Here is a 12,331-nt window from a genome sequence, read left to right on the forward strand (position 1 = left end):
CTTCACTTAATCTAATGCACAGGAGAGGAGAGATTGTGTTACCATAATTGACTGTATCAGCATTGAGTAGTCCACATATGTCCACTTAGCTCTTAATTAGATTCACAATAAAGTTCATGGGGTTCAGTTAGTAGAAGGTGACTCCTGTGCATTTTTCATCTTACTAGCCTTTGAGCATAGAGCAGAGTTTGGTTCTCAGAAGAGGATCAGCACATGTTTGTTGAACTGTGTTGACTTTGTCCAAGTTTTGTCCATTGCAGCAATCTTTCTAGAGCATTTACTTCATCTAATGGTGACCTGGGGTACCAGGTAAAATTCTGTTTGAGTGCCGAGTTGTACTCATTTTTATTTAGCAGGGACCTAAGGATGGGAACAGATACGCACTTTACATGGAACTTCAGAGTTTAGATTTTGTTTGTGTTTAGTATTAGAAGGACCTGTGAAGATCGTCTACTTTAATCCCCCTTCACTACAGGGGAGTCTGTCCATTGTACACTAGAAGCATTCTGGGGCCATATTTAAAATCTAAGGTCTTCTTTAAGAATCTTTTCCCCTACCTGGCAGAATATTTAAAGGTTTGTAGTCTTCCTAGGTCATACAGTCTTTTGGAATTCCTTCCCCCAGATCTTCTGCTGGTGCCATTCAAGGTGCTAGCACATGAAATCTTTTTAAAAATCATTAAGTTTGAGGAAAGCTACTTGTCGCTAACTCTTTAGAAAATGTTTGATACATTTTGAAAAGGGATTCTAGTCTCAGTTCAAAAATCTTAATTGAATTGTAATTTTTAATTGCTTAGGAAGAAAACAGACCTTCCAATTATTGATTTGAGGTCTACAGAGTAGTTTTAGAGCATAGCTTGGTCAAATAAATTTTGTTTAGTGTAGAGAGATTCAATCCAAATGTCAAAATTCGTAATCTTATAGAAAGTTTATTTTATGTATTAATTTTCTGTGCTATAATACCTCAGGACAACTTCTCATCTTTCTCTGTACCCACAGGGGTCTTCTTCTCTTGGTTCCTCTTGATGTTGGGAATAAATATTTGATAAAGAGGATCTCAGGAGGGAAAAGGAAAGGTGAAAAGTTGGTTGCTGGGTCAAACTCTTCTGAGCAGGGCATTCTTCATATTCTTTTTGGTTGGGTGTACAGACCTCTGGGGAATAATTTTAGATGGGGTAGATGATTTTATCATTCCCAAGTTAGACAGTTTGGTTGGGGAAATAAGTTTTTTTTCCTGAATAAACTTCACAAAACATCATAAAATCACAATGCATTGTACATTGACTCATGAGCCCTTCTTTAGTTTTTCCACAAATTAAAACACTTCCTTACATTGAAACATGAATGGTGATTTAAAACTGGTTTCATGGATAACTCATCTTCAGCCATTTTTTTTCTCAACTTCACCTACTTATTAAATCTAGAGGCAGTGAGAGAGAAGTTTTACTGTTTCAATGCTGACATTCTCCCTCCCTGCATGTATTAACTTGTTGCTGCTATCATTTGGGAACCCTATATATACAGGAAGGGAAAAATACCAAAACAGTCTCCAAAGTCGATTTGACTAGTGTCTGTTAAATTATATCAAACTTTGGAACAATACTAAAATATACTTGAAAAAAAAAATAATGTACTATATTTCCCCCACCAAGGAAAAGTCTGATGACAGAACTGTGCTTAATTTAAAGGACAGCATTAATATATGATATATAGCTGATTTTATTCTTTAAGGCAAAATGTTTTTCTATATCACTTCTAGAAGATCCGCATCTTGTAATTTTGAAATGATGCTGGTAGTAGGCTAACTTAGGGCTAAAATTTGGGAAATAATATTTCTGACTTAACATCTGTTGTAATTCTAAAGGAATTTTAGTGGGATAGAATTCTATTAAAACAGATTTTTGGTGATTGGGCTTAGCAAGAATATAACATTTAAAGGTGGTACTTTTAAGAGTAATCAAGTTATATGAGGAAAGTATAAAGTTTGACGGAAAATCTGATGGTACTGGAATGTTGATATTATCCCATTGTAAAGTATAAGCTTACTTTAAGTTAAATACATCACACACCAAAAAAGGTAAATTTAATCCCTTTAAAAGTAAAAAAAAATTACACTAAATCTTAAGGTATTTCTTGCTAAGAAGTATTCCATAACTATTCTGAAATTATCTTTATTATTATTAATTGTTTTTCCCTGGACATTGGGTAACAGAAGACAAAGGAAATCGAGGTAAATTAGGCACATGGAAAATAAAAAGCATGTAGTCATTTTTCTTACATTGTAACATATTTTGCACTAAGAGTAAATAGAAATAAATGTAAACTTGAAATAGCAAGCATGCCTGACACTAACCAATTCTTGACACCACTGTAAAAATGGTAAATGTAGTACCATTAACTAAGAACTTAGTAATGTTTGATGCATATAGAGTTAAGTGTAAAACAAGGTTATTTTTATGTAGTGAAACATAAATTGTTATCCACTTTGAATAGCATATAAGTGTACTATATAAAAACATTTTTTAAGTGCAGTAGATACTATCACTATAATGTATAGCGATTGTCTTTAATGATAAATAGTATAACCTAACTTAAAAACACTAAACATCTGGCCAAAGCAGTCATGTCTTCTATTTTTAAATTTACAACTCTTCTGCTTTATTGCTTTGACTAAAACATTTTCGTTTAAAAAGGAAGGCTAAAAGAAAGCCAGTTTATTTCCAGAGTTTATTTTTATTCCCATTAAACTTTTTTTTAACTCTCTAAATTATCTTTCCTTTAGTGTTTAGTGAGTTTTGTTGAATAATAACGTAAGTAGCAGCAGTAACACATGAGATCTTATTGTATGATGTACAGCTTTATGACAGATACTGCTTGCCTATTTAGAATTTTGAAGGTAACTGTTTAATAAGCCACTCTTTGTATTCGTAGAATAAAATGTTTCCTCCCCAACATGCAAAATAAAAAAAAAACACACACACACATAAATAACCATTATCATTAGTTCACAAACATATGCTGCAGACCATCTACTATATATTATTTTATAGCTTTTCCAATGTAGTTTAGCTAACATTTTAGAAATATGTATTATTTCTAAATTCATATGCCTGTTTAAACTTCATTATCTCAAATGATACTGACAGAATGTCATGAAACAGTATCATAATATACATATAGACATTATTTTGATGCAATAAACATGTGATTTTTAAGACCTTCTTAATAAACACACATGTTTATTCTTTGCTAAAACATGTTTCTGCAAGTGCCATACCTATATTTTGCAGGTTTTTACTTATGTGATTAAGACAGTCTTGCTGAAAACTTCCTTTGCTTTGAAAGCTTGTTTCCATTAGTAATAGAAGCCCTGACTCATTCGGCAAAGCCATTGGTTTTCCTTCGAGGAAACCTCTCCTTCACCAGCTTGACAAACTGTAAAACATGGGTTTGGCACTGAAACATGCATTTTTATATTTTTGCTCCTTACTAACCAGATAACACATGAGATGCAATGCAACTTCCACAAACAAACCCTCGAGCTATTGGTTGCCTCTCTGAGCACGAAGCTGTGCGACTCGGACTCTATTTGCACACACGGCTGGTGGAGCCATTGCATCTTATGTGGGATGTATCTGGAGTTTTATTATTTGTTTTAGAGTGTCATTTCAATGTAATGTGCTGTTCTTTGTGTCTTTGTTGTCTCTTTTTTTTCCTTGTCCCCCCAACAGCATTTTGTCCCGCACAGGGAAGAAGGAAAACCAAGATGCCTCCAATTTGACAGTGCCCATGACCATGTGTCTTTTTCCTGTGCCATTCCCACTCACCCCATCTCTAAGACCGCAGGTCAGTTCCATCAACCCTACTGTTACTCGCTCCCTCCTTTACAGCGTCCTGCGAGAGGCCCCCTCTGAACGCGGCCTGCAGAGTCGTGATGCTCACTTGTCAGACTACCCTTCTTTGGACTATCAAGGCCTCTACGTGACTTTGGTGACTCTCCTGGATCTAGTTCCTTTACTACAGCATGGCCAACACGGTGAGCATTTAATCAGAACCTTTGAGAATGTCCATGTATGTGTATGGGTGCTGGAGACTTGTTATTGGAATAAATTGCTTGAAAGGTCTTTGTGTGGCTAAAGCCTTTCTTACACAGATACTTAATTATGGTGTTTCCCATCCTGCATTTTTTTTTCCTCTTTTATGGCCAGAGGGATGTAACCCAGGTGGGCCTACATTTAGGGGAAATAGGCTGGAAAGAGGAGTCAGGCTCTGACGGAAATTTACCTCTTTTGATCTGCTTGTCATGGAGATTCTTGTTGAAATTATGGCTAAGATTTAGAAATTTGACCCCCCTCCCGCAATAAAATGTAAGGAGAGCAGGTCAAATCCACTGACTAATTCTGTGATTTTTGGGGGGCAAATCACAGAATCTCTCTGGGACTTATTTTTCCTTTTGGTTTTTTTTTTTTTTTTAAACCTGGGAGTTTCAATAAGGAGAAATCTCTAAGAACACTTCTAAATTTTGTTAGCCATCAATACTTACAAAATGTTGGCCCTTGGTAGAGTGTATAGTGATGCTTTAAGCTCTATATGGTACCTACTATACAGTATGAGTGGTGCTCCCATGAAAAGCATGCTTCTTTTCTTAATGCTTTCCCTTTCTAGTGTGTTTTAGCCAATGTCATTATGTTGCTTGTTTACCAGATTCTTCTAACTTATAAAAAGGAGTACAATAATATCATAATGTTTCTGGCTTAACTATTCAGTATTATATTTTTGAGAATCACATGGAAAACCCATGCAATAAGAGAAGGGATTTTTGCAGAGAATGAACATTTAAAACATCACTTGTTCTAACTTTAAAGCACTGATAATTGTGTTTCTGGAAATACGATAACCAAAGATTCACTGCATAGAAAAATTGGAATTTGGGAAGTGGGTGGATTGTGGTGGTGATTTTACCTTTGAATTGTGGCTAACTCTCATAAGAGAATGTTTAATGGTTTATTTAGTAAGATGTGTTCCTCATGAGAAAATTTTTAAAAAATATACTTTTATAAAAATGATGACATAATGCTACTCAATTTGTTTCTTCTTATATTTACAGTTCTATCTTATAGTGAATATTTAAAAATGTACAAATTTGTAAGTTTGCTTGTTGTATCATTTTGTAGCTGTTTAAGCCTCATCACTTTCACTGGGCTCCCATCCCCTCTCAGAACTTAAAGGAGACGACTCTTTGAACATAAGACTGGCAGAGCCTACCATGGTGGTTGTGGGCCTGTCAGTACCTTACCTTTGGGACAACCAGTCCTGAGGTCACTCTAGACCTGCCTGGTCCTAGGGTGGGCCACTGTGTGAGAGCCCCTGGATTAAGATAAAAGCATTCAGTTTGGTAACTCACACAACCCATTTAACTGCAATTAATATGTTAAGTTATGACAATTTCAGGAGGCATGATTTATATATTTGCTTTTATATACACAACTGTGTTGTGACTTTACTCTTCACTATAATCTATATACCATGTTCTTGTTCTGCATAAAAGAGCTTAAAGGAGAGAAAAAAACTCACTAGACTATCCCTTAGAGGTTAAAAAGCAGTATGGCAGGGTTTCTCCACCATGTCAGAATCCCCGAGAGAGCTTGAACAAGGAATTAATTCTGGGTCCCGAACCGGGATTTAGGACTGAGAATCGCTGAGGGGTATGTCCTGAGAATGGAGATTTTTGATGAGCTCTCTGGGTGATTCTTTCGTATCCTGAGTTTGAGAACCACTGCCCCAGGGATGGAGGCTGTGTCCTCATGGGGGGCAGTGCAGCGCACTGTCGAGGGCTGCATTCTTGTCACAGTTCGGGTTCCACATGTCAGGTGATCTTGGGCAATCACGTTCTTTCTTGGGGCCTTGGTTTCCTCGTTTGAAAAATATTCTAGCTCCCAGGCCCCTTTCCGCACCAGTGTTCTGTAATGAGACTACAGTGTAGTTGGGTGTCTTTGATGCATAGCCTCAGTTAGTTCTTAGTAAAACACCTGTGAATTTTACGTCTCATCAACTTGAGCCCAAGCTTGAGTGACCCTTGCTCACCAAGGTGCCCTGTGGCCTCGTCCTCTGTGTTGTCAGTCGATGTGACTGTTGAGATGGCATATTAATTCTAATCAGAAATAACATCAGACATTAGAATTGCATGAAGAAGGTAAAGGAGCTGCAAACCCAACAAATCTAATAGTTTTTTTTAGAATGGATAGCAAGATGATCAAAGTCTTCATTGTCAAGTGTTGATTGGTAACCCATCTATTGGGAGGCCCAGAACTATCAAAAGATATATTTAGTATAATAAGATTTGGTATAGATGCATTTTAAAGCTAACTAGATATGGGGTTTTTTCCTTCTTTCTTTCTTTCTTTCTTTTTTTTTTTTTTTTTTTGGTGAATGTCCTCTATTTTTACTCCTTGTGCAGGTAATAATAGTAACATTATTCGTATTACTAAAAACGACTAATACTTGTGGAGCACACATTATGTGCTGTGTTAAGCATAAGTTAATCTCATTTAAGCCTTGTTAACAGTCCTTCTAGAAGAGAGGTAGGTACTCTTCCTATTCCCATTTAAGTGTTGGTGGAAAGATTGTCATTAGGTGGCACATCCTTCCCTGATAATTCATAATGAGATGCATAGGGGAATGTAGAGTCATTTACAGCTTCCTTTAGGCTGCTGTGCTGGAAGGCACATGTTCCCTCATTGCCCAAGACTCTGGATGTAGGAAGAGTGTGCTTTGGTTGATGGAGAAGAGATAGCCTGGTTTCGTTTCCAGTCCTTCCCTCGGCTTCTCTAAAACTTCCAGTGCGAAAATAATTTAATGGCTTTGTGCCATAGTTATCATGTATAAAACGTAATGGAGATAAGAATGCTAGAGGATATTTCAGGGTTCATGATCACATGGAAAGCACTTTTAGTTTCTGAAACCCAGGAATAATATGGGAATACCAAGTATTACTGAAGACTGATAAAGGGTTGAGGAGAAGCTCATGATCGAGGTATTTATCTTTCTTAATGCAGTCATACATCGAGCTAATCCTGTGTATGCACATCACTGGGCATCATGTCTCAGAGCTCTTAATAGGAAGGAAGAGATAGTTGGTTATAATTTAAGCCAATTCAAAAGAATTTAAAATGTAGAATTAGCATATTTTGTTAAATGGCGAAATATTCTGTGACTGATTACTCACTTTTGTTTTGTAGATCTTGGACAGTCGATATTTTATACAACTACATGTTTGCTACCCTTTCTCAATGATGATATTCTGAGTACTTTGCCCTACACGATGATATCAACGTTAGCTACCTTTCCTCCATTTCTGCACAAGGATATTATTGAATATCTTAGCACATCTTTTCTACCAATGGCTATATGTAAGTTCCATCTTACCTAATACTAGATTCTTTTAGTGTATTGTACGAACAGAAATTGCTTTTGCTGTTTTAGGCTGTAGATTTTCAAGATTATAATGGAATCCCTTGCTGTATACAGGTGCTGTGATTTAAATTGTCATTTCAGCATGATTATTATGGTGAGAATCAAAGAAATGAATGATGATGATACCTTGAAATTGTTTTATTTGCATAATTTGGTCTTATGGAATAGGAAGAACACATTATCAAGGTGAAGTCTATATTACCTACATAGAAATTATGGCATTTTTGTCACTTAAGGACAAAAGGTGGAGGGAGTGTTGTCTTAGGTATAGAAATTCTTATCTTTTGCATCTGAAGGCAGAAGGGTATGATGGGAAGATGAATAGACAGAGTCAGGATATACAGATCCTAGTTTCAGCTCCGTTGGTAAATGTACTGTGTGGTGTCAGACAGCTCATGTGGCTGACGCCTCATCGGGGGAATGATGTCAGCAGGAACTTCCCCTCGCAGGGATGTTGTAATGATGAAGTGAGTCCAAACTTATGAAAACACTTTGAAAGAAGCTAAGGCTTGCGACCCATTCTGTTTATAAATGCGGAGCTGACTTGAACTCTATTTCACTTTTATAGATTTAATTCTGTAGTCTTTCTGGACATGAGCAAAGAGAAAAAACAGATTGGGTTGTGGTCTTTATGATCACCATCCTTTTAAAGTATTTTTTTAAAGAAATTTGTTATGAATCCAGAGGTTACTTCAGGGGGTAACCTGAAAAGATGGTGGATTTATGAGTCAAACACATCTAGATTCGCATCAACAGCTGTGCTACCAAACTAGCTATGTGGCCCTAGGCAAGTTACCTAACCTTTCTGTTTCTTCCCTGTAAACTGAGCATAATAATTCTAGTTGCCTGGGTTGTTGGGATACCTGGTTCAGGTTTCTGATTCACCTGGACACAGTGCTAAGTGCTAAGTGTTAGTTTATGTCTCTCCTTCCCTCAATTCTTGTTCCATTTCAACACTTTTTATTAATCATATTCCATTCCTAGTGATCATTTTTCACCATTTTAATTTTAGGTCCCTTTGATCTTATTTAACTTGCTGCTTGTTGCTATGGAATAATAATTGGTAAACATAGGTACCTTTAAGCTCCATTACTTGGTTTACAGTTAAGCTTAATTTTAGCTCTGGAATTGTAATTTTCATGTCTTTTCAGCAAAGAGTCTGACGGCTATCTAAATTATATAGCTATTCAAAAAAATAAGCAGACTGATTATATGGTTCAAGTAATAGAATATTTGATCATTCTCTCCCTCTCTTTTTGTTTTTGTTCTGTGTGACCTGACAAGGACTTCACTTATGTTTACGGATCTCAGAATTGTTTAGTTGTGTTCACTGTTAAATTTAGGCATAGGAATCCTTGTTTTGTTTTAATTTATTTTTTTAAAAGAATTACAGTTGAGGTGTACCTTTGTTATCATTAATCTAACTCCCTGTACCCTCCTTCTTAGGAATAAGTTAATAGTTTAGGGAAAGTCATTGACTCTATCAGGTCCCTGAAGTTATGCTTCACACAGATCAAACATTGTGACAACTGGCTAGTTATTTCTTTATTCTAAATCCTCACTAATTTCTAAATCCTCACAGACCCCCAAACATGCCTTATACTCCCATTAGAATCCTTATTTATTTAAATGTGTGAGCCTTGGTACCTGAGGGGAATAAAATAGTAAGTTGAGTTTACAACATTTACGTGAATTTTAATACTTAATTAGTAGAGCGACTTGGTGCTCATTTAAATTATGAACAAGCTGTTTATGTCTCTGGGACTCCATTGTTTTGCCAGCTGTAAAGGAGGGGTTTGGAAAACATGTTCCATCTCTAAGGTTATTTCTGGCTTACTAATTCTAGGTTAAATAACATCAATCTTATTTTATGTAAGAGGCACATATATTCCTCTAACCCAGTTGTTGATCTAGTTCATTTACCTTGTCGCTTGGGTTTTGGTTTCTTACTCCTGATTTCTGCTTCTCATCACCAGGCCAATGGGCTGAGGAATAGCCAGTTTTTGACACCTTTAAATCTTTGAAAGTAAATAGTAGTAATACTAAAGGCACATTCTATTATACGATTCAGGTATTTCTTTTGTATTTGTTTTTTTGCAAAGACACAGATTCAAAGAGAATGAGGAGTGGGTTCCTGATTAATTACGTGAAAATGAACAGACGTTGAGAATTTGTGTCTGTTGCTGGCATCCACGTTGTTTCTGTCTTTGGCAGTTGTTTCAGAGTCTAGAAATCCCAACCAAAACAAGACAGAGAGAGGGGCATTTAACTTCTTCCAGAATGTTTTTATTTCAGGACTGAGAGGTTAGGATGAAGGAAGTTGCATTTTCTGAGTACTTGACAAAAGTCAAGACAAGGAGGCTTTTCTCTGCTCGGTGTGGTGTTTGCCAGGTCAAATGTCAATGTGGACAGTTTTTCAGGTGTTAAATGTTTGAATCATTAAGAACCTAGAATATGAAGCTCTGAGCTGGGTCTAACGGAGCATTAAGCTCTGTCATTGTAAGGGCAATGCACATTTCTCCCTTAGGCCCTTCCCGTCATTTTTGTCAATAAACCAAGTACCATGCCTTTGTTTTAAATAACTCTTTTTGAGGTGCTGCAGAGGAAACTGCAATTTATTATAAAAATTTCCTTTGACATAACCTTTGCTTTTTAACTCCTTCCATAAACAGATATTCTTCTCTGTATTCCAAGTATGTGCAATAGGCTTTATTTAAAATACATATATATGTATATATACATATATATGGATTACTAAGAATTGAAAAAGTCATTAGCATTTCACCATGGAAACCTCTCTTTTTCCAATAAGAAATTTGTAATTTGTGGACAAAATTGAAATATGGATGTTGGGCAGATGATATGGATGTTGGCAGAGAAGAGAAAAGCTGATCCCAAATGGACAGTAACTGATGTAGGCTATGTTATTTCAAAGATGGTAATAAGCCTGAGCAATGATATCAGTAAAAGACCCTTCTAGTGTATCTTGGTAGCCTAGACTGTGCAGTGTCATGCAACTCAAATTTCCTCAAAGTCACCTGCCCTTAGGAAAAACAGAGGTTCATTCAGATCTTTGCATTGACTTAAAAGCAATCATGTGGTTGAATTGAATATCTGGTTCTAGGATCATTTTTGTTCTACAGTTACTACTCCTACAGAGGATGTGTGTGATATTCCTGTGATCCTGCAAAAACTAATAAATATATAGGAAAAAGATATAGAACCAACACAATATATTGATGACATTTTAATAGCCTTCTATATAAAAAACCTGCTTTATTAGCTAATGATCATTTTTATAAAGTAGGCCTTACTGTACTGTAAGAGCTTTATTATTCAATCGGTAGAAATGTTTTGGAGTAGAAACAGAAAAGCTAAATTTTTTAGTCCTTCGATTCCTGGCAGATCTCTTAACCTCATCAAACTTTAGTTTCCTTAGCTGTAGAATTGTGAGTAATCATGATCTCCCCTGCCTACACCCTGTGTTTGTTGTGAAGACCATGAGATAACATACAGGAATGGCCTTTGGCTATTGTATCACATTGGACAAATGTCAAACAGACCAAACCCATAGACATGACAGATGGGTCAAATACCATAGCAACTAATGCCAGTATCCTGCTCAAATTCACATGTCCTGAAGTTTTATTGTCCTAAATATTGCTTGAGAAAAGGGGCCAGCCTCTGGGGCTTGGGACTTTTTCCCCCTAGAATTTGTTGTATAATAAACAATAATGGCTATAATAGGCTTTGGTCTCATAGGATCTGACAGAGCATTTCTGCAATTTTTTTTTTTCACACTAATCTTTATACCCATCATGGGTCTCGAACTTACAACCCTGAGATCAAGAGTTGCGTGCTCTGCTGACTGAGCCAGCCAAGTTCCTCCGCCTAGGAGTTGTTGATGGGCAATCTTATCTCTGTGATTTTCATTTATCTAGCAGTCTGCACATCTTTTAATGCTGCGCTGACTTTGGGTCATGGTGTCTCAGTCTTCCTCTTACGTTGAATTGATATGCCCTCTGAAGGCATAGGTATCTTGTGCTCAAACCCTAACTCATGGAACACAAATCCCTCTGCTTACAGAAACAAGACACTTGCTAATGTAAGCAATGCAATCTGGCAAAGCAAAGGAAGTGGTTCTACTGTATGGCACCAGACTGTGTTTCTTCTTCCCAGATGATTCTCTTACCTTTACCCCTTATAAAAGTATAAGGTTAATGGGGTTTATTTAAGTATATTCCAATTCAGACTACTTACTACCATCTCTCACCCAGACCCATCCAGTAGTTTCTGAACTGATCTCCCTGCTTCTATTCTTAGCCACCCTACAATTGTTCTCCACCCAACAGCCAGAGCTATGCTCCAAACACGTAAACCAGACTACGTCACTTCCTTCATCACATTGCATCACTCTGACCAATCACATTCAATGTCCTTCCCTGGCCCACAAGGCCCTCTGTGCTCTGGCCACTGCTGCCACCTTACTACGTCATTACTGCCTCTTGTGTGTTCACCCTGTGCTGTCCTCATTAGCCATTCTGCAGTTCCATAAAGACACGAGGCTTTTTCTCTGTCTCAGTAGTCCTTCTCCCAAATGGTCATATGATTCCTCCTCACTCTCCTTAGGTCTCAGCTCAAATGTCACACCTTTCGAGATGCCTTTCCTTACGCTCAAGCTAATGCAAGACCTTCCATCACTTTCTACCTATTCCTGTGCCCTGCTTTATTTCTTCATGGGTATTTGTTTGCTTGTTCCTCTTAGAACAGCATTGTCCATGGAACTTTCTGCAATGATGGAAATGTTTTATAAAATTCCGTGGGAATACACTAGCCACATGTGACAATTGATCACTTGA

General features: G+C 36.9%; 1 protein-coding gene across 9 annotated transcripts in view; it reads left to right on the forward strand.

Annotated features, from left to right (window-relative positions):
• Nucleotides 1-12,331, forward strand: part of UNC79 (unc-79 homolog, NALCN channel complex subunit) — a 240,367-nt gene that overhangs the window by 39,572 nt on the left and 188,464 nt on the right. For 8 of the 9 annotated variants that reach the window (XM_059182968.1, XM_059182961.1, XM_059182963.1 and 5 more), the window contains exons 3-4: nucleotides 3,731-4,035; nucleotides 7,238-7,408. In XM_059182968.1, coding sequence (XP_059038951.1) covers nucleotides 3,789-4,035; nucleotides 7,238-7,408 — 418 coding nt within the window. In that variant the 5' untranslated portion in view covers nucleotides 3,731-3,788. The remainder of the gene's footprint in view (nucleotides 1-3,730; nucleotides 4,036-7,237; nucleotides 7,409-12,331) is intronic. The other variant, XM_059182967.1, reaches the window with a different exon arrangement.

Source organism: Mustela lutreola, chromosome 7, assembly GCF_030435805.1.
Source record: "Mustela lutreola isolate mMusLut2 chromosome 7, mMusLut2.pri, whole genome shotgun sequence".
In the NCBI taxonomy this organism is placed as follows: Eukaryota; Metazoa; Chordata; class Mammalia; order Carnivora; family Mustelidae; genus Mustela; species Mustela lutreola.